Source organism: Rhinopithecus roxellana, chromosome 14, assembly GCF_007565055.1.
Source record: "Rhinopithecus roxellana isolate Shanxi Qingling chromosome 14, ASM756505v1, whole genome shotgun sequence".
Taxonomy (NCBI): domain Eukaryota; kingdom Metazoa; phylum Chordata; class Mammalia; order Primates; family Cercopithecidae; genus Rhinopithecus; species Rhinopithecus roxellana.
The window spans coordinates 116844019-116866838 of NC_044562.1; the positions used below are offsets into that span (position 1 = coordinate 116844019).

General features: G+C 40.8%; 1 protein-coding gene across 1 annotated transcript; it reads right to left on the reverse strand.

The window, feature by feature from the left end:
• Positions 1–2331: 2331 nt before the first annotated feature.
• Positions 2332–21950, reverse strand: RND3 (Rho family GTPase 3). The gene is made up of 5 exons (XM_010368586.1): positions 21510–21950; positions 20950–21037; positions 9108–9217; positions 5783–5917; positions 2332–4401 (listed from the first exon to the last, which is right to left on the reverse strand). The coding sequence occupies exons 1-5, from the start codon at positions 21657–21659 to the stop codon at positions 4150–4152; spliced, it is 735 nt and encodes a 244-aa protein (XP_010366888.1). The 5' UTR covers positions 21660–21950; the 3' UTR covers positions 2332–4149.
• Between the last annotated feature and the right edge of the window lie 870 nt (positions 21951–22820).

Sequence of the window (22820 nt, forward strand, 5' to 3'; positions counted from 1 at the left end):
TTAGATAAATAACGGGTTCTCCATGTTTAACCAGAATGCTTACTTTGTCTTTTTATCATCTCGTAAGAATTAATTTTATTTTTATAACTGAATTTTATATCATTTATTTCAGACATTAGTTTAATTTCTCTTTTTTAATATACTCAGCAATTGAAGATATCACAGCAGAAAGAGAGTACGAATCTATAGTAATGCCAGCATATTTTAAAACAAAGAGATGACTGTTTAAGAGCTGTTCATGCTCTATTGTGGAGGAAAATTTTCTCCTACTGGACTTCTAACCAGCCACAAAAACCTATGCTCATTGTGCAAACACTGCCATGATGACTGGCTACCTTGTCATTCACATTGCCTTGCTACAATCACTATAAATGGGCCACAGGCATTAGGATGCACTAGAAAATTCCTGTTGCAATGATAGCATTACATATGTGGTGTAACATATTTGGCTATTGCATTAACGTGCCTGGCTATGTATTGGAATATTTAGTGCCTACCCATTTTCTATGATTCAGTTAATGTCAATGGAAATGACAACCAGATCTGGTGTACTATAGTTTGGTGGTGGTGACTGTCTTCCCACTACTACATTATAAATTCCCCATGTCAGAAATCGAATTTAATTCATGATAATGTGCCAAACGTAGAAAAGTGTCAGGCATGTAGTAAGCACTCAATAAATATTTGGTGAATAGAAAAATGATAAAAATAAAAACTTTGAGATTAGCAGAATGCTGGTGTCAAAATAACCTAGCAGAAAACGGATAAGCAGTTTTAAGAGTTTCAGGAGGGTTAGAAGATGAGGTCATTTAAAAAAATTCTTTCTAATAAAAATAACTCCCTGAGTTATTTCTAAGTCTGCACCTAAGACAGACTCCCTGCAAGACTAGATTCTGAGAAACTGTTCCTGTAAAAGATTAAAATGAGACACAGTGTAAGTCTTACTCAGAGTTTGAAAACCACCTTTTAGTATTTAAAAAGGCATTAACCAACATCATTAATCAATAGAAAGGAATGTTCACAGAATGCTTAGAAGAAATGTTTGCTAAGGCAAGAAGTCAGAGAAAAGGAAGGCATCCATGCCCAAGGCTGAAGACAAACGTTTTTCTTTCGCTTCAACAAATTAAAGCTCCTAGGAAAGAACAATTGACCAGAGGGGAACATTACTGTACAGCATATAAAATACTGCCAAGGTCAGCAAAACCTCAGCTTTTTACTTTTTTATTTTTCTATGCCAGTGATTGTTGAGAAATTAGTTTCTTGCAAGCCTGACTTAGACATTATGCTCAGAAGTTACTCAACACCAAGGATTTGGAAAGTACTTTTATTTCCTTTACTGTTTGATGACAACAAGAATGAGTTACAGACATTTTCAGTAAATCTCTGTGCTTAAAATTGTTTATAAGGCCATTTCATAATGTCAGTGTGCTTTAATTTGTTCACTCATGCTGGATTCTCTGCTTCCCCCTTTGCTTTGGGCTTCTGAGAATTATTTCCAAGCAAATAACTCTACCTCCAAGATTCCCAAAGCCACTCAGAAAAAAAGAAGCCACAAGGATGCATTTTTTTTTTTTTTTATATGAAGTGGTTTAGCTGTGTAGAAAGAAGCAGTTTTAAAAATCCCACATAGGGTATCTTTGGACACTTATGTAAAACTTATATGTAAGTATTTTAGCTGAAGACTGAGAATCAACTGGATTTATGGGGAGATAGTCCTCTATTTTACGGTAAGTTCCATGCTTACTGTATATCTCCCAGGTCAGTGGGGAAACTTGTATTATGTTGTACTGTGTTATTTAAAGATGCTACTGCCATATGCAAGACAGTTTCTGTTTTGCCTTTTTTAATCCTTCCAATTGTTGCAAAAGCTGTGTGCTGGGTCATCCCCACAACCGCTGTGAACAAGGACATGGACATGCCTTGCGAGGTGGCATGGGTTAAAGACCAAGGCTCAGGACCCCACAGGGCAGAGAGGCAAACTAGGCTCGTATTAGCATTAAACCTGTCACTTGAGACTGCATCATATTGCTTCATTCTTAAATACTTGAAGACTTCCATATTTTCTGCAAGTTAATCTTAGGCAGTATCAGGGCTCTTTTTTGTATATGATCAAATCACTTAATCTAATTATGCCCCATTTTTTTTTCTTGTGATTTGAAAGCATCATGAAAACCTTTTATATATGCAGGTTTATCTGTTACTACTATGAAGAATTAAAAAATTCAAAGCCTTCTCATTCAGAAAATGTTAGGCCAGATTCTGTAATCACCTATGTTAAAGAACAAAGCTAAACAGCGAAATCAGGAGGCAGGTAATAAAAGACAGATCACATTTAGACAAAGACATGGTTACTTTTTTATTTGAAGAAAAAAAAAGTATGTTTTAATAAATACTGCAGAAACATTGACCAAACAAACATACAAAGTGACTTCAACAGTTTAAAAAATGCAACAAAAGTTCTGCTTTATAACAGTTATAACTTATTTTCTTTTTACAATATTTAAATACAGAAAGCACTTGCCAGCTATTTTGTAATACTGCCCAAAGCATAATGCTGCATCAATCAAAGCATATTATGTTGGTAAAATGTCTGTATTTTATGGGAAATGACTGGAATCGTATTTTCTTGCAGAGACAAAACAAAGTGCTTGTAAGACATAGAACTGAGTGTTGTAATTACCTTAATCTCTCCTGCCACAATTTAAGGGGAGCACAGCTTCAACACTTCAAAAACGAAGCATTATCATGGGAAAGAAAGCTCGTTTTCAACAAGCGCCAACAATAAACAGGTCAGATCTGGTTTCTTCTCTGAAATAATCTCTAAAATGAACTGGTCAAAAATATCTGTAAACTATTTTAAATGCTTATTATTTTACGTAACAACAGCGACCAAGTGCTGAACATGGACCTTGGCTGCGTCTGTTCAGTGAGGTTTTAGCAATCATGCTCTAGAAATGCCCTGGTGTTGTGTCAGGACTGAAACTCTATCATATAATCTTCCACTAGGGATTCTCTAAACCTTGGGTAAGTGAGTTCTTCTCTCATCAATGTTCATTTAATGAAAGTGAAATAAACCAACAGATCATCAGATGCTGCCAGTTTTGGAGCTCCAACCCAAAATAATAGTCCTTTTGCTTTGTATTTTTGGTAGCTTAATTCCAGACAGCTTTACTCACAAACTGTGCTTTCCGCTACTATTCTTTCCTTCACTCATTACCTCTTCTGGTGAAAACAGTAACTACCTTTTTTCTCTCCTTGGATCATTCTATGACGTCAAACCAAGACACCTTTTATTTGACTTTGCATTTTTATCAACGATGGCAAAAAAATCACACAACTTCTTTTCTAAACAGCGCACAAAAATATTACATTGAGCAATTTACCACTTTTTAATGACAATCACAATGAAGAACAGAACCATCAGACTGAATAAAAATCAACACTTTTTTTTTCCTATTTGATCTATGCGATCTTTGTAGTGCTGGTCTACAAATCTTGCAAGATTGCAAAGGCTTTCCTTAGAACCATCCTACTCAGCTATCTTCAGGAAGGCAAGATTTCAACGCCTCATGAAGTTTTCCTCTGGATATATCCCCATGGGTCCTGATACAATTTCCATTTTAATGATGAGCTAGAAAGAAATTAGATCACATCCTCTAGAAAACTAAATGCTAAGGTCACAGTGCGAGTTCCCCAGTGAGGACGGTATATTAACATATACTTTTTGTAAAGGAGATTAAAACATTTAAAAATTAAATCAAAGTAGAGATCCATGAATAGATTGTAACAAAAACAAAAACAAACAAACAAAAAAAAACCAACAAAAATGCAAGCACCATTCAGAGTGTGATTTTTCTTCTTGGAGGTACTCGCATCTCCCCTCATCTTCCTCTAGCTCATTTGTATCTCCATTTTTTGGCATATTTTTCAAGTCACACTTCAAAACTCTTCCATGTATTCACTTCTCACCACTTGGTCTACATGCCGAATCTAAGGACAGGATTCCAAAAAGATGAGTATCCTCTCAAACGCCTCCGAAGCCTCTGGTATACATGACTTTAGCTGTGCACTTCATTTAGACTTCACCTTTTTGTTTGCTGTTGTCTTTTACACTAGATTCCTTTGTCCTCATTAAAGATAATGAAAGATTCACATCACAGTGCAGCTCTTCGCTTTGTCCTTTCGTAAGTCCGTAGCAACTGCCGAGAGTTCTGGTCTGCTAGGCATGTGTGAAATCCGCTTTGTGGCTCTCTGTGATTTGTTCCGCTTAACGCTTTTATTTGTCTTATTTACACATGCCAAGGTGGCAACGTGAAAAATGTCTCTGACACTATTTTCCGACTGTAAAGCTGAGCATTCGATATAAGTAGCTGCTCCAATCTGTTTGGCCATATTTGCCCCCTGAGAAGCAAAAGAAGGGATTTTAATCAGCAGTAAGACTTTGGGGGAAAGTTAGCTAGTGTCTTCTAATACTACAAAATAATGCATTGCAAAACGTTTACTGATATGTTAACAGAATTTTCCAAGTGTCACTGCAAAAATAAAAGTTGTTAAAATTTGAACTGCCTTATTTATTACTTCATAAATATTTGCAGTCAAGAGCCAATCGCTAAGATGTCCAACTCTCATGGCTCATTAGAGGTGTTAGAGCTCTGAATAAATGCTAAAGGCTGATCTTAACAAACGAGGACACTCATTATCAAACACTTAATATGAGGTGATTCAAAGAAGTGTAGAGTGGAGCTAACGAGGTGATTCATCTTCACTATCAACCGCAAGCAAGAGTTAACTGGTTACTCAGGCTTTCCAGGGTCACAGCAAGCATGGAATGGCCCAGAGAATCTTACTGGTGAAGTAAGTTAGCTGAAGGTCATGAACATGAACTCCACATTTTCCACACAGCTCTGGCTGTGGCGATGTGGCCTTGAGAACCTGTTCCAGCGTCTCCTGGGGGGACTCCATTTCTCTTTTCTTGAGGGTAAATGGCATTCAAGACTAGTGACTAGGTTGTACCAAAAACAGGCGCAATGAATGAAATTTAAAATCGATTTTGAAATGTACGTGATTGTGTCTTACTTAGGGCCAAAATAAGTTGAGGAAAGGAATAATACTATTGTGACATCTGTTATATCAAACACAAAATACATAATTTCTAAGTGTGAACCATACCACCAATATACGCAACAATAAACATCTGCACATCAACCAAAACTACTCATTTAAAATACCGAATTTTTGCTAATGAGAAATGGAAGACTAAGAAGACTGCAGTATTTAAAATGATGATTCTTAATACAATTTTGGTATTTCAACATGAACTCTCTTTAGATTCTGGTTGTAGGTTTTACGAGAATGAGCTTTTGAAATTGATTCTCATTTCTAAATACTTGGGGGAAATGCCTATATAAATGAAGACCCTCTGAAAGATGGTGTTATGGAGTGCTACAGTTTACTGGCAACAGCCTTATTATTGCGCTGCCGACTGTAAAATCAGATTACCTCTCTTAAAGAGTATTACTGATTTTGACCACATTCTCTGTTAAACCTTTTGAACTTTAAACCTACTGGGAGTTGCAGAAATATACAAGGTTAGCATATCAACTGTTTATATACCCAAATATCATGTAATTACACTAATAAATGACAGCATTTTAAATTTCACAACTGACCACTGGCTGAGCGTTTAGAAAAGAAGCTACTTTTTATTTTATTTATTGTGAGTGATAGTCCATTTCTTTCACTCTTTCTAAAATTCACGTTTGCACATGGGCAACATATATACCTGGTCATAGGACACTGGCGTCTGCCTGTGATTGGAGAGTTCTACTAATGTACTAACATCTGTCCGCAGATCAGACTTGCAGCCGACCAAGAGCATTTTGGTATTTGGACAAAATTCCTGGATTTCACCTTTCCACTATGACAGAAAAAAAAAAAAAAAGATTAAAAATGAACAAAGTAATGGCATCCATATCATAAAAACCATTTCTCCACTGACAGACATTGGAATGAAACTCAAAAAAGATGTTAAAAAAGGAGTGTCCCTTGAGGTGAAGAAGCAAACTTTGCATTTATATCCTGAATAGATGTGAAGTTTTACGAGTTTTTAAGCATTAGAGAATGATTATGTATATTATGATCCATTCTCCCTCTCTGTGACTCATCTGTTGCTACTGAAAGAGATTTGGTAGATGTTGTCCAAAGGTAGCTTCAACAATGTCTTAATTATTGGCATGTCTCTGAAAGATAAATGTGTCTTAAGAATAATTATATATCCTAACAAGTGACCACATCCTTCGATGTGTGGATCTGATCCTCCTTAACTAGAAGGCTGGGGATAAGGCAGAGGCAACACTAGCACAAGTATGCATTCCCTGATCCCATCATGAAACACTGAAGCATGCCACCGCGAGCTGAGGCTCTATTTAAGTACCTGAGATAGTTAATAAAACAGAACATCCTGCCTTGAAGGAGTTTCTGTTCACATGGTTCCATCAACACAGATCATGACATTTGCAAAGGAACATCTCTTGGGTGATTGGGAAGGCAGCCGGTCCTGTAGTTCATATGCCTTCGAATTAGTTTAAAACTATTTCAATCTATTCCAATTTGTCTAGTTGTTTCATGATCTAACAAGAATTATTAGCACCCTCAGCAATGCCTGGCTTGGAATTCCAACTGTCCTCTTTAAGAACAAGCAAGTGGCTTTTTGTGGCTTCATTTCCTCAAGCTTGAGCTCTGCAACAGCATGGGAGTCAAGGGTTCAGGGTGGTCACAGGAGAACTTTGGCCTTTGAGGGCAGGGCCTGGAGAGGCTGAGATGGGGAAGTGGCGCCCGACTCTTCCCACCCACGTTCACAAATATGTAAGTGTTCTACAAAGTACTGTGGCCATGACAATGATGATTAAGACATAGCTGTGTCTTCTGGAAAGAAATTCACAGAATACTGGGGGTGATGAAGTCATGTATTAAGTACAACACAAGATAAGAGGGACATCCTGAAAGAATAACTTAAAAGATCACTAGAGGAGACATCTCCAAATCTAGGGGTGTACTTTGGGTAATGAACTCTAGTGCAAAGTACACCAGTGGATTCAAAGGAGTAATATACTTTCCATAAGAGCCCATAGTGTCCACTTCTTCCTTTTGCCTGCCTGCCTGTCTGCCTGCCTGCCTGCCTGCCTGCCTTCCTTCCTTCCTTCCTTCCTTCCTTCCTTCCTTCCTTCCTTCCTTCCTTCCTTCCTTCCTTCCTTCCCTTCCTCCCTCCCTCCCTCCCTTCCTCCCTCCCTCCTTCCCTCTCTCCCTCACTCCTTTCAGAATTATGTAGGAACACCTACCATATGCTAGGTGGCACTAGCATTAGAAGTGGAAGGTGAACTGGAAAAAAAAAAAAAGAAATTCTTCCTACTTCAAGTCATTCTAACCTCCTCTTTGATAGTGAAGGACTTAAAGGCTTCCATTAATCAAGACAAACCACAGGGGTTATCATGAGCCTTAAACCTCACAGGAATGTAAAACATACTCATTAATATCTATAAGGCCAAAGTCACTATTCATTTGGTCTTAGAAGAAAAAAGCAAAATAAAACAGGAGAAAGGCTTTTCATCATAAATTATGCATAGCCTGATACTACATCAAATAAAATCTCCAGTAAATAAGCAACCCCTTTTATCTCCAGACAGAACTAGACATGTTGTTATGTTGCTCTTCAGCTGTGTAATGACTTTGGCCTCCCTCTGCATGTCTAGCAATTGTTTACAAGCATTAAAGACAGGAAAGGTGTATTCCTGCCTGGATTTGACAAGCATTAGCATTATTTGTGTTAGATATGTATTACTCAAAATTGAAAGGAGCTAAAAAGGGAAAAAGAGCCTTTGATCTATTAAGAAAGTCTTATTTTATTGAACTCTGTTTGTAATATTTAGTAGAGACAGAAGGATGATTATACTTCAAATCCTGCTTTCACAATGACACACAAGCCAAAAAATCAAATATAATAGAGGAATGTAAACTAATAAAAACACACAAAATACAAACAAATTCCACTAAAAATTAAAACCAAAAAAACAAAACCAACCTAGGCACACCTGCATGTTTGTCTTTCTTAAATCCATACCATACTCAGACTGGGCTGCATGGCTCACCCCTCAGCTGACATTGCCTTGCTCTCAGCCACATCCGGTGTCTAAGCCAGTGTTTGGAGGAGAGGGAGTGCTCCACCAAGGGTCTGATCCTGAAGCCCCACAGCACACAGGCCAGGTCTGAGAAAATAGCTAGTGGCTAATAAATGCTGATCCATGGACTTACATGGCACGTGCCTTCTACAACTACCTGGAGGCTTAGTCCCTGCTGCTGGAGGTCAAGAAATGCCCCTTCCTCCCACTGGCCTCCCTACTTCCTGTGACCCATCCTGTAACAGGTCCTCTTCCTCTTGATCTCCCTCTGGTTCCTTCCATCCATAGCTTCCTTAGTTAGGTTCCTTCTTCACCCGCAGAACATGACTAACCTTTGCCTCTATAAATCATGTGTACATTATAATATATAACATGTTTACAAGCACTGCTTCTACATTACTAGAAAGATACCTGATCATAATTACTAGACAGATACCTGATCATCAGACAATTCACATTGGACACATCCCTGGTCCTCCTATACTAGTTCCATTTCTGTTTCTAATAATACCATAACTAAAACACAGCTTATTAAAATAGCCATTATTGCATTCCTTTCACTAACTGACTTGAGGTCAAATGTAAATCTGTAAACTAAGGTGCAATCGGTTGAGTCACTGAAAGAAGGAAGGAAGACATGAATATGATAGTAATCAAATATAACTGTTTTCAGCTGTACCATTTTCTCCCGAAGGACAAACACGCAGGTCCTTGAAAGGTATTCTGTTTCAGAGCTTCATGAAATAAAATTTCAAGCATGTTCGTCATCAAAAAGTGGAAACTCCATTTTGGTGTGAAAGGGTTCTTTCTAGTGTTTAATTATAAATTGTAAGGCAGGGAATTGACTAGAGTCTTTGAGTTCCCCAGCAATCCCCATGTTTCTATTTATATATCACCTAGTACTGAAGTAAGTCATCATTCCCCAGCACTTGCCTTTTTGAGGACGCTGTCCAGGGTCTCTGGTCTACTGATGTCAAAGCAAATCAGCACGGCATCCGAATCAGGGTAAGAGAGGGGGCGGACATTGTCATAGTAAGGAGAACCTGAGAAGGAACAAAGATACACAAATTTTCAGATGAGAGTCCCCTTGTCTGTCATGCATTAACTCTACCCTTTCGGGCTAAGTCCTTTGACTGTCACATCATGACCCGACCCCCACTTCCCCTAATTCTTGGAAAAGAATTCAAACAGACACACAAAAGCCTGCTTAGAAGTATATGATGAATGAAGCCTCACATGTATCTGACATAAATTCAAGAGGAGGGCCTGGATCTTAAGGTGAAATCTGTATGGTTCAGAGACTAGGTCCTGAAGTTACCTGGGTGAAGTAGGGAAGCATCTGGGGCCAGGTGGTCTTGAGTGTAAACCTGCCTCCACCACTAAAGAGGGAGCGGGCAAGGTAGCTTTAGGACTCTGTGCCTCTGATTCTTCACTCATAAAATGAAGATGCTGACAACATACGTATCTGAGATTAAGTAAACCCAGGCAGTGCCTGGCTTTTAGTAAGGGATCAATATGTATTCACTATGGGTATTATGGTTGTATTACCGCTACTGTTAAAAGCTGAGTGGTAAAAAGAATCAGAAACTGAACTACTTCTTGGGAAAGAGACCTAAACTCAAGATAAATCGGACAGCAGGATGGGGGTGAATGAGGGAGAGTGGAAGAGGGAGGGTTCAACTACGCAAAGAGAAACCACAGTGTTACCCCATCTCCAAGTTGTAAGTTTAGATAGGCTATTGACCTTTGAGCTTGCTTATTTTAACTTATTGCCAAACCCTATACAGATTTTCTTCCTGTTACAACCAAGAATGTAATAAATGTCATATAGGATCATGTCACTTTTTTACAGAGTCCCATCTCTGAGAGTGACGCTAAGGCACGATCCAAGGATCTTAACCTGAATTAAATCCAGGGTACCCTAAACATTCAAGGCACCAGCCAATTACGTTAACCATAGAACTCTCTAGTCAATCAAGGACGTTTTTCTATTTCTTTAAGAATTCCAAAGGATGGGCAATTACATGAGGCCAATAGTTATGAAGTGACTGACTAGAAAACTAAATACAGCCTGGCAAATACTGCTTGTTGAAGAAATCGTTTTCCGTATACTGACATTTCACAAGCCTCACATGAAAATGAGTTTACTAGGCAAATATATACACACGTATGTATCTGACTCCAGAGTAGAAAAAGAAAATCTAAACCACCAAACTCTTTTTAAAAGTCTATTTCAATTTGACATCACTTTCCATTTTGAGCAGAAAAACAGGACATGTTGTCCCCTGATAAATCAAAACCTCAACAGGCAAAGTCAGGAAGAGAGACTTAAAAAGCAGCTTTAAAAAATATCACTGTTTATATTTCTATCAAAACAACATTTGCTTGGAAGCTGTTCTTGTGATCTAAAAGGCACTGCAGTCAGGGGGCATCACCCTCTATTCACACAGTACACTCTGGGTCCCTGGCATCCGCTGTGGAACCCCAGGCAACAGTGCAGCTTTTTCTCTAGCTGCTTTATGATGGACAGTGACAACTTCAAGCCACGTGTGTCTGCTAAGCAAGGAAGAAAAGAAAGTTACAAGAATCAGGAAGAAAAGTGTGAATAAATAGAGAATTAAGTCAGAGCTGTTCAAGAGCTGCAGCAGCTGCCTACCCACATCTGGAACCAGAACCCTGGTAGCGCAGAGGCTGACAGCTGAAAGATATTTCTCAAAAGCTTAAAGGGTTTAGAGTTTAAAAAGTCAAGTCATTTTAAGTATGAAGGTATATTAGAATGAGGCTGTCTCTGAAAATGACAAGCTGTGGCTGCCTTTTCAGTCGCTGAAAGAACTCTGAGGTGAAGAGAGTAATTCACAAATAGTTCACTCATTTGAACATTCGAGAGGCATCAGAAACTAGATGGTTGAACACTATTTATGGCTACATTAGTATTTCTGTATTAGCTCTGAGAAGTTCACACTTTTTCAACTAGAACCTTTCCTGTTTCTGTGTCCAAAGTCTAACCCTAGCACAGCGCCTGCTGTAAACATTTGAATGACTCTTTCCAAACAGGGAGTCAGAAAATTATGGATCATAGAGTGGAGCTCCAAATACTGGACACATATATGAGAGTTTCCTCTGCTCCTCAAAGTCAGCAAGAGACGACCTGATCCCAGACCCAGGAAGGCAAAGCTGCCAACAGTTAGGATTGTCAGAAACCTAACGAGGCTTCAGAGATCTCTTTTCCCAGAAGTCACTCACAATAGGAAAAACCGCTCTCTCCCTGTGGAGAGCTTCCAGTATAAGCAGACCTGGTATCTTTAGAGGACATTTTCAGGTACCTACCAGCTCCTTTCAGGATACGATTTGTATGATGTGAGAGTACTCACTGCTAATTCCAGATGTAAGACTACTCTATGACAATGGAGACCATCTTTTCCAAATACAAAAATTAGGAAAAGCGACTGAAGAAATACAAAGAGGATGAAAGAGTTTAATTGAAATTGAGACTGCCAGGAAAATCCTGAGGAATGGTTTCAACATTCAGGTCACCAAGTGACTGCTGGGAATACCACTCCCTTTGTAGACTATGTTTCCCGTCCCCCACCCATTTTATGGCCACAAAGGAGATCTGGCTTTGTGCTCAGCCCTGTGTCACCTGCAGGAGACTGCTACCTACTAAAATCCAGTGGGGCTGGCTTCTGTGCTTAGTGCATATATCCAAGTATTTCCAAAATTTAGATCTCTGGCCTGGTTTTAAAATGAAACAGAGTTCTCCAGTTAAACCAGATTATCAGGGAAGTTTGTATCTGCTTTTGTTTTTACCTGGTTAACAGTACGAGTGAAAATACGTATGTAGTGCAAAGGTTTATAAGAAATAAACCACCATGCTTGTGGAGGTAGACAGGTAATTTTTAAGAGCTTTAACATGATCTAATTAGGGATGACACTTTGATCCCGTTCTATTACTTTTGCTAATGAACAGTGCTGCTTTTAGATCAACACGAGTGTCCAAAGGTAAAACTGATTCCCATATTTTTTAGTTATAAGCATAATTTGACTGGCAATGACAAGAGTAATTTATTTAAAATAACAAGACCATTTATTCACTATATTTTCGATAGGTTAAGTTTATCCTGTCATAGATAGCAGTGTCTATTGTCTCTATTTTTTCATAGTGAAAAATATTTATATAGAATTATCAAAGAACTGTCCCACCAGGAAAGATGTAATTCATCAACTCAGCAGGACTTTCAGGATAAAAAAAAAAACAAAGCAAAACAAAAAACAAACACGCACGCGCACACATGCGCGCACACACACACACACACACACACACCCCTCCTGTGTAACATTACAGTGTTTACTCTGTGTTTAAGCACTTGGAATTCTTCCTTTTCTTCCCCAGAAAGTCCAAGAAACTGCACAAAGGAAGTAAGGCAAGCAAAGCTGGAGAGGGCATGGTGGAATCACAGGCATGCGTGAGATAACACAAGCCAAAAGAAAAGGAAGAGGAATTCCAGAAATGATTCTGTGACGTGAGAAGCAATATAGAGGGGCAGAAAGGACACCAAAGGAAGCAGCTGAAAGTAAGTGGGTAAAGCAGGAACAATACCTGCCCCTAACTCCTATATCCCTCCAGGAAAGTCTTACAACACCCTGTGAAGCCAAACAGGAAAAAAAAAAAAAAAAAAAAAAAAAAAAAAAAAATTAACTTCTATAGGTGTTTCTTAAAGATGCACATGAAAAACTCCCAAGGTGCTAACTACAGAACTAAACACAACACAAGCAGGAGGGCTCAACATTTTTTACTAAGTAAAAAGTATGAAAGTATTCAACTTTCAGTGCAGTACATGGTAGGTGCTGCTATACATAGAGTATGTGCTCTAGTACCGAAGAATGGACTGAAGTCCAGCAACATTTAGGAACTGCGTTTTGCGTGTCAAATAAAACTCTTTCAGCATATGGAATAGCCTAATGCATGTGGAAATTCTCAGATGCAGCATTTCTCTGGTACTGTATGAAACTTTTCTAAGCTCACAACCCTATTCCAAGGTCCTTTTTAAGTAACCTGACAGACCTCTGAAGGGAAAACTTTGGGAAACTCTATATTGTAAAGAAACAACTACACTACATATGCAAAATGTGCGCCCCCCTCACCCAGAAAACCTAGTTGAAAGGCTTTGCTGGGGATAGACTGGAACAAGTGTACACTTGGGGATCTGTGAGTTGCTCAAGTTTGGCAAACATCAGCAAAGTTCTAGAGCGCTTTTGAAATTTCAGATCTACTCATCTTTATATTCAAGATCATTAATTCTGGGTGAGAACAGAATTTCCAGCCAAAGAATAGTCACAACGTGCCTCACCCAGAAACTAATTCTTCAGACACATACCTGCCTGCTGAAGTCACCCTTTCGCAAAGATAGAACACACCATATATGTACATACTTAAATGTATATGTAAGAAGATTCATGCCCAAAAGGGAGGCTTTATGGAACCTTTTGCAAAATACCAGTTTAAACACTGTGAGGCTTTAGAGGAGTCAGAGAACTGAAAACTCTTCTTGTTGAATATTTCATAAATATAATTTATTTAACTTGAACCTTCATTTGAAAAGCTTCCCTTTTCCCCTTAAGAAATTTTTACCAAGAACAGTAAGTTAAAGTTATTGCATATTTTTGGCAGAGAAAAGTAGATTAACTTTTGGTATTTTTAGTGACCACCACGAGCACATCTGAACTCAGCAGCAGCTAACATGTGAGAGGGCCTGATCTGCCCAATTATTACAAGATTGCATTTCCTCATGCCATCTCTAATCACAGTAAAAGGTTTAAATTAGCAGCAATCTCAAGAATGTGAATCAAGTCTGGGCAGAACTTTGGTGTCTGACTTGGTATAAAATTGTTTAGTTCTTGTTTCAAGTAGTCTGCACAACAAACACCATGCCTGCAAATATGCAACAAACACTCCCAGGAAGAATATTTTGTTTGTTTCTTCCATGGATTCAGATAATAGGAACTATGAACAGATCTTATAAAATTTTGTGAGCATTTATGTGTTGCTATTAAGATGGAATAAATATTTTCTATTTCTGGGGGCAATGCAGATACAAAATTGGAAAGTCACACAGATAGACATGTTTGGCCTTTAAATAAAGGTTTAGCTTTAAACTCCTAATCTTATTGAGATACTTAAAAATATGTAAGAATCAAAAAATTTTACTGACAGTGGAACCATGGTTAAGTCAAGAGCTTTAGGGATAAGAGTGTATGTATATGTATATGCCTAAAAGTAAACAGGGATAATGGATTCAAGGTTTTGTTTCATATGATATCTAAGAATCAGATTTCTTGGAGTAGAATCCCATGACTGAATTCATCTTTCCACAAACTATGTCATCAGGCTCATTTTTCAAAACCAAAGTGCACAACACCTGGTCAAACTTCTGAGGCAACTACGTTCCATGTCAATAAAATGTCTGCTTTCCCAAGGGAGACTCTGAGAAAGTGGCCAATATGTAGCAACTGAGAAGTCATTTAAAGGACATCAGAAAATGACTGAGCCACGACTAATTCATTTGGCACAGCCCGCCAGGCACCATGAGCTAACTGGAGAAAGTATTGGTCCTTGGTGTCGTATTTACATGCAAAAGAACTGGATTAATGAGGAAACATCTGGTTATTTCAGGTGGTATCAGAATGACCAATTTGGACGCTTCATTGAAATGTGCAACTTAGCGAGAAACCAGATTGGAAAAAAAATAGCACTAAATGGGGCTAAAAAAAAAAATCTACAGACAGATTTTTAGACATAGAAAGAGCATTCATACTGCCACCTCCCTTTTTTTAGGAGGTTCCATGGTTTAAATGGAAATTATTGCATGGTGGACAAATCTCCAAATGCAGTTTTATGTACTGCTTATTGGAAACCACCATACAAACTATCTGTTTTACCTTAACCCAAGTCTCTTACAGAGTTTCAGTGTGGAAACTCAAGAACTCAAGTTAAGAATTAAACCTAGTGTTGAAACCCTAAGCTCCAATGGATCATTACTACCTGATGAAATGCCTGGTTTCCTGCAATTTCACACTTGATATTCAAATCCCAAGCATCCATGCTTCTCTGGCTCCTTCATAAATTCTTAACCTCTTCCTTTCTCCTGGAAGGTTAATTTAAGTTATAATTCTCAGCTTCCAGAATCTTGTTTTCTCTGAGAGCCTCTATATGTAAGCAAGTTTCCATGTGGGAGGGATGTTAGAAATTTCTTAGAACTTAGTCAACTTCTAGAAAGGAAAGGAATTGTGGTGGGCCTCAATGAGCATTAAGTCATGAGTTAGGGAGCCTGGGCTACCCATGTGACCTTCAACAACTCTTTGGATCTTGTTGCTCCTGGAAAAATCCAGCTTTAGAACCTCCAGGTTCACCCTCCTATAAACAGGTATTACAGCACTAGACAGGAGGGAGTTTTTCTATGTCCTCTGTTTGTCCTGTGGGTATTCGAAGAAGGTTGTCAGGGAAGAAGGATGTCTTTACCCTGTTCAAATCTCAGTCTACAGGCATCTCCTCTCACCTAAACACCTGACACTTAATCTGGGCTCCTCATTTGATTTATTTTGTTCATTTGGGAAAGCCTGAATATTTTAAATGTTATTGTCACTTGTGTTTTCACCATGTCTGTCTTATCACATGGTGAAACTGTGAGTACCTAAGGGCAGAAGCTGCTCTCGCCCAGTTCTGTACCCCTCCCATAGCATCTAGCAGATTGTATGCACACAGAAAGCACTAAACCATGTTTACTGACTTTATAATCATTTTTATGTCTTGTCTAGATGTGTTCATTTATATGCTAAATCACCAAAAAAAAGGGGGAGGGGGAGAGAGAGAGCAGTGATCTCTTTTTAAGCTGCTTTTCTGGATTAATTATATACTAATCTCCAATACTGCTGAACCATTTCCATCCCTATTAAGAAATATTTCATTAGAGAACTTGTCACCAAGACCATTCTTCATACTTGATGTATAATAAGCTAAATATAACAACTTAGATAGACTTCTGTTTATAGAGAAGTTTGTTCTCATATTAAGGCCATTGGGTAATTAAGATATTTTTCCTCCCTTTTTCTCTAAGAAATAAAGGATACTACCTTAACTGTTAATAATGCTAAAAACTAAAATAGGAAGTACTAACTTTAGCACTCAGGGCTTGAAAGAAACTTGGATCATGACAAGATTCAAAAGAGTGTTCATGAGGCAATAGCATAGTTATTGTGGGGAATTTTAACAGCTGAATTGAATATATTAAAAGTAATAATAAGCCTTAAATAAAATGTGCATTAACTTGCCTTGGTTAAAAGCTGGAATGAATGATTATTACTCCCTAAATCACATGTGCTGAAATTACACTGCAATCAAATCTCTTAGGAAAAGATATGGTGATCCTTAAATGACTATGTTTCTATTATTAGTAGGCATTTGGCTTCATGCTACAAATTACTTCTATGCTTGGCAAATGTGGCCAATTTTGAAGCACAAGATATTAGAATTACTTTGGTCTTACTTATTACTTCACAATTGAAACTATTACCCATTGTTTTGCTGAAACTCATTGGGTTAAATTTGAAAATCAATGGGAGCATTTCTGCAACTATTAAGAATGTTCATTTTATAATGAAAAATATTTTTTAGGAAAATGAAGAAGTTATGGGCCTTAAAAATTCCCTCTCGTAGATGATTCCTACAGCATTTTTACAAAGGTTTTATTTACTTTTGTTGGGGGGCTGGAGTACTGTAGCCCTAGGAATCAACTGGCAAAATGCCTTTTTTAGTTGCTTTAACTGGTGTGTGCAATGGGAAGGGGAGGTAGCTGTTTCCTATCTGAAGAGGATCCAGAGGATCTATAAGCCCTAGAATGTTTGAGAAAGGAAAACCATTGCAACCAAGTGGAAAAGGGCACTGGGGTTCAAGGACCTGACAAAATTGGGTACATTATGAGTTGTCAGTGAAATACATGCTAAACTGGAAGAGCTTCTTTTTCTCCATTACCCCACCTGAACTGTATGCTTCTTAGGCGCAGGACCATACTTAATCAACACTGTATCTGTAAGGTCTAACAGAGGGCCTATTTATAGTGGATGTGGAAAAAAAGGAAGAGATGGATGGAGAAAGGGAGAAAGGAAGGAAATATTAAATTACTGTGCCTCAAAAAGCAGGAAATTAATTATTATTATTTTTTTTTTGCTGCAAAGCGACTTCACATATCCTACTTTCACTTGATAATCTTCCCCACATCCAAATTGTCAGAGTTTTGCCTATGCATGATCATGACTGCTGGGGGCAAAAGTAGACCCCTTAGGAGAAGCTGTCCAACTAAAGAGGCCAGATAAGAGAAGAACTACTTCTGTCTTTTAAATGGTTGCCCTGCTGCTAGGAGGGTAAACAGGACAGGAAGTATCATTCAAAGGACAATGTTCACCCCATCTCTCTCCCTATGTAAGAGCAGTCAGGCACACCCAATTTTTCCTATATAAGTCTCTTTCACAAAGTTCTAGCAGGGAAATAAAAAGTGCAATTTATCTGACATTTAGAACTTTATAGACTTGGCTTGGATCTTTTCTCCAGAGTTAAATTGATGGCCTTTGGAAAAAATAGATGTATCAAGAGGCATAAAGCATATGCAATTATTTTTACAATCTGAACTAAATAAATATTTTAGTGGGCAAAGAAAATGTCAAACATTTACCAAAATATAATCCTGTCCAGAAATTTGCCATGAAAAGCTTGGAATTAAATGGAAAAATGTTAAAGATCCTTGAAATAATTAGTTGCTGATGCAATGGTTCCTGCTGTATATAAACAACAAATCACCTTTGATGGAAACAGGCTATTCTTAGAATTTAAGTAAGCAGTGCTTGGTGACTATGTTTAACTAACTAACATTTCTCCTTATGAACAACATAATGGAATTCTAAATAATTCCCTTATGCCTCTTTTTTCCATTTGTTTAAATCGAAATTCTAACTAAGATTTCATTACTGGATAATTTTGCAGTACAAAATTTTCTTAATCACATTTTCAAACCTTTATATTTTAGTTAAACATACATAGGTTTTGGTTTCATTAAATAAAAAGACAAGTGATTATTTCACTACAAACTTCATTTCAGATGATTATCTCTAATTTGGTGAAAGGCAATGTTTATAAAGTTGACATTCTTTGTGCACAGGTAATTCAGTGTGAATAAATGTCAGGTAACCTCATCTCCTTGGAAACTATGCATATCATTACTCATTTATTCATTCATCAGATTGTATTGGATAAGTACTGTGTGCAAGGCATTGTGCTAGGTGTGCAGAGTCTGTAGAGTTTTGATTAAATGCATGAAGATACCTGAAGTGGTATTTATCTGCACATTCGACGGACAGCTTCCAACTATAAACTGCCCACATTTTGTTTTATTTTCTAACCTTTATCAAACAATGTGCCTTTTCTCCCCTAAAAGAATCAATTTAGCCCTTTAGGCATCGAATTCAAAATATCCATTGGTAGTCCTGTGACTCTTGAAGCTTGAGATAGGAAATGTATAGCCCAGCATTCCTATAATCCCACCCGTTCCCCCTCCCTGTCCAAATGGGTTTCATTCCTAAATCCACCAGGAAGCCTGGCTCTGCCCAGAACCTGGCTTGCTTTGTAGGCTGTAAAAACCCCAGCACGGGATGCCAGATCCCCTAAGACTAAGAGCTGAAGCCAGCCAACATCCTGGGAAACAAAAAGACCTGCCTGTCCAGCATAATAAAGCCAAGAAGTGTACAGTGGGAAAGACCCTGCACATCATCTAGCTCAGTGTCTTCTTTTTACAGATGATGAAAATGAGACCCAGGGAGGTAGGGGATTTGCACACAGAAATCCATGGTAACCAGGAGCTAAGATCTAAACACAGCTTTGTATCAACGACTGGATCAGACCCACTGCTCCACCCCGTGCCAAAATAATTTTTATCGTGCATTAGGTCCAAACAGGGCTGCGGGTCGGGGCAGGGAGTACTGGTGCTTATTATTGGTACCACACCAGCTGTGCCATCCAGTAGGCATAACAAATACATACCATGATATGTCTGGGAATCAGAGCCCAGTAAGTATCAGGCTGTATAATAATTCTGATGATGGGAACTACTGAAATAAGGAACCACTTGAATTCTGTCTACCAACACCTTCTCCATAGTTTCGAGTCTGTGTCCAATCCCTAACAGAAAACACGGCGGCAAAGTCCTGATTCTGCTGCCCTTGGAACGGCTGGAGAAAGAGCCTGACTCCAGGGGGAAACAAAATCAGCCCTTCTCACTGCAGCAGTCGGAGCATCTGGCATCGACCGTGAGAGGCGCTCGCTCGTGCGAGACTTCTCGCTTGCCTTTGTGCTGGGACTGCCTCTGGCGACCCTGTCAGTCTGGTTCCTTTCTTGCTCTCTGATCTCCCGCGTCCCCTCAGGGGCTCCAGCGGTTCAAGCTTAGGGTTGTGGGAAGCTCACAGGAACACCTCCACGAGGCCACTCCCCGCTGGGCGCGGCTCCACCTCAGGGCCTCCCCGCCTGACAGCAAACCTGCTTGTTCGCACTTGCGCGTTCCTTCTCACTAGTTTCAACCCGGATTTGGCTCCCTGCTAAATTCCCAGCCCTAAGCGCAGGGGCCTTTACCCAGCCTTCCCAGTGGGTCCTGCTTTTGCACAGCCGACACCCTTCTTGGAATGGCTGGACACCGCTGGTTAGGGCGGCGGGTGCCTGTGTCCCAGTCCAAGACCTCACATGGTGCTCCCCTGCCACTCCCCGGCCTTTGACCTGGCCCAAACCCCTAACTCAGCCAGGGGGCCGGATGCCTTCCCACCGGGAGGGTACCTAGCCCTCCCTACCACCGCGCGGCAGGTAGGTGGGTGGGCGCATGGGAAAGCAATAACCCGGCCTTGAACCTCAGACCAATGAATATAACCCACTGTGGCGCCAATAATTCAAGTAGACTGGAAGGTCAAAGGCGAATAGTGTTGCCTGCGGCCTTGGAGGCAAGCAGAGTGGGGGATGCAATAGAAGTCAGGAGGGACTGGTGTGGTGAAGGGGGAACGGCGTGATCACTGGGATGGAGTGAGGAAAAGGGGAGGCTTGGTACAGGTGGCCACCGAGGCCCCGCGGGCGGCCGGCGGCGCTAAGAGGAGGCCCAGCGGCTGCCCGGCCCCTGCGCCACCAGCGCATTCCTGGCTGTAGGCGTCACGGGCGCCGCGGCTGCCTGCGCTCAGTTTCTCTCCTCCAAGAGCGGCAATTGCACGTAACCGCGTCGCCTCTGGGATTTTCTCCCGCCTCCCATCACCCCCGCGGCGCTCCCCGCCTCCCCGCCAACCAGCAGGTTAGATCTAGGAGGGGCACCCGCCTTGAGCCGGGTGGTTCCGCCGAGGCGCACGCAGCGCCGCTGCAACACCAAGGCGACCAAGGCGACCCAAGGCGACTAGACCACGGCTCCGCGGGCAGATTGCTCCCGACCACCTAGCCACTAGTGGCTCCAACCGCGGGGTCATCCTGCGAGCACACAGCGCCCTCCTCTCCCCACTGCCATCTCCTCGTCCACGCTGTCGTCTGCCGCCCCCGCCAAGAAGGGATACAATTTTCGCCCAACAGGGACCGTGGGAATCCTTTGGGAGAGCCAAAGTTACTGGAGGGGCGCAGACGGCTTGTAGCGCGCGGTTTCCCGAGACCCGCCGCGCATCCCCCAGCGGCTGGAAACCCGCCCCAAGCGCCACGCGGTCCTCCCACTCTTACCCGAAGTGTCCCACAGGCTCAACTCTATTCTTTGTGTGTCGATTTCAAAACTGGCCGTGTAATTCTCAAACACTGTAGGAACATAATTCTGGATAGACAAAATGGGCGAAAGAGGGCAAAGAGGTTATGTTTAAACGCACGACACCCGTTGAACACCCTTCGCCTCCCGGCTCCCCAATTCAGAAAGAAAACCCTCACACATCAGACCACACACTAAGCACATAGACCCTTTCCGAAACCCCTGTCCTACTCCCCACCCACCCGACCCGGCTCTCACAGACGTGCTGACCCGAATCTCCCAACCCCAGGTTATGCACACAGGAACGAACAAGTTTCAGGAGCTAACCAGCCCATGTGCAGGCGCGTCCCAACCCTAAACGTTTACAGCGCACTTTCCCTTTCCCCGCAGTCTAACCAGGGGAAAGTAGTAAGGGCGAGAAAGACTTTTTTTTTTTTTTTTTTTTTAGCAAAAATGGGTGAAAGCGGGGAAGCCCACCTCAGGACTGGGATCCCACTGGCTGGCCGACCCCCTCCTGGAAGCCGCGGCCAGCCACACTCACCTCGGGGAAGCAGTCCTTGGCGAAGACATGGAGCAGCGCAGTTTTTCCACACTGACTGTCTCCCACCACAACTATCTTGCATTTCACGTTCTGATTAGGATCCATGATAGATTTGCTGGATAATTTCTGGCTGGCTCTTCTCTCCTTCATTGATGTTGCCTTATTTTCTCTTGGAACAGGAATTTTCTCTTAAGAAGAAAATATATTTCTCTCTTTATAAAAAGCAGATATAAAAATAAATCACAAGGCTGATGGGCAACCCCTGAAACGCGGCGCAGACGAGGAGGAGAGCGAGAGGAGGAGGTTGGTTACTCCCCTCCAACAAGTTTTAAGCCTGACTCCTCACCGCGCCTCCCAAGTCCAATTCCGAGCCGACTGCTTTGTTTCACGCTCTCTGCGCGGCTTTATACGCCCGGCCTTCCAATCCTCTTCTTTCTCAATGAGAGGAGGAAACTGATCTGCCTCCTCCCCTTTTATGGAGCCTGGGAGTGAGCGCTGTTGCCTTGCTTGCCGAAAATGTAAGCAGTGCGCCCTCTAGGGTGCCCGTTCGGGATCTATTTCAGACCAAGGCTCTGGGACATCATGAAGACCCCAAAGATGCTTTGCTGACAAGTCCACAGGGCAAGGTGGGAAACTGGTATCTGTGCGTATTGATTTGAACTACAATCCCTTTAAATATAGTTTAATATAGGGGCTTATCTGTAGAAGCCTCATGACCTTTTATGAAAACAAACCTTTCCCACCCAAGTTAAAGCACAGTATAAAACATAGGAAGCAAATCTTGGGTGGAGAATGGTTGAGTGGTTCTATTTTTTTTTTTTTTAATGGTTTTTGTCAGGTCCATAGGCCATGGACCAAGAGATTAGCCTCTTTATTCCAGATGCAAGAACTGACTTGGCTGGGTCACAGCAGTACACTGGCTTCTGAAACCTGTCAGGCAGAAAGGTTTTGAGGAGTGGGTATAGGAGGTGGGAGGGGAGAAGAAAGGGAAGTGGAAGATGCCCATCACTGAGTGACAAAGGCCATTGGAAACTCAACCCTAGGGACCCAAACATTTGTCAGCTTAGTTACACCTCCCCACACTTGCAGTGAGGCGACGGGGGTGGGGGCGGGGCAGATTTTGATATTATCTGTTAATTCTTTATAGCCTCCATCTTCCTGGAATCAAAGCACCCTAGGCTGGACTTAGAAGGCACAAATATCTTTAGCTGAAAAATGCAGGTACAACCCTCCACCCTCTCCTCTCCCCTCCTCCACATCCATCTCTCTAGCCCTCCTACTCTTCCCCGCAAGCAAGAGTCTTAGAAAGGA

Bases quoted from the DNA above. Each gene is read 5' to 3' on its own strand.
- RND3 (XM_010368586.1), bottom strand. From the start codon at position 21,659: ATGAAGGAGAGAAGAGCCAGCCAGAAATTATCCAGCAAATCTATCATG. The intron at 21,038-21,509 runs GTGAGTGTGGCT...TTGTCTATCCAG, and splicing joins CCAAGGACTGCTTCCCCGAG to AATTATGTTCCTACAGTGTT. The intron at 4,402-5,782 runs GTATATATGTTG...TTTGCTTCTCAG, and splicing joins CGCCAGTGTCCTATGACCAG to GGGGCAAATATGGCCAAACA.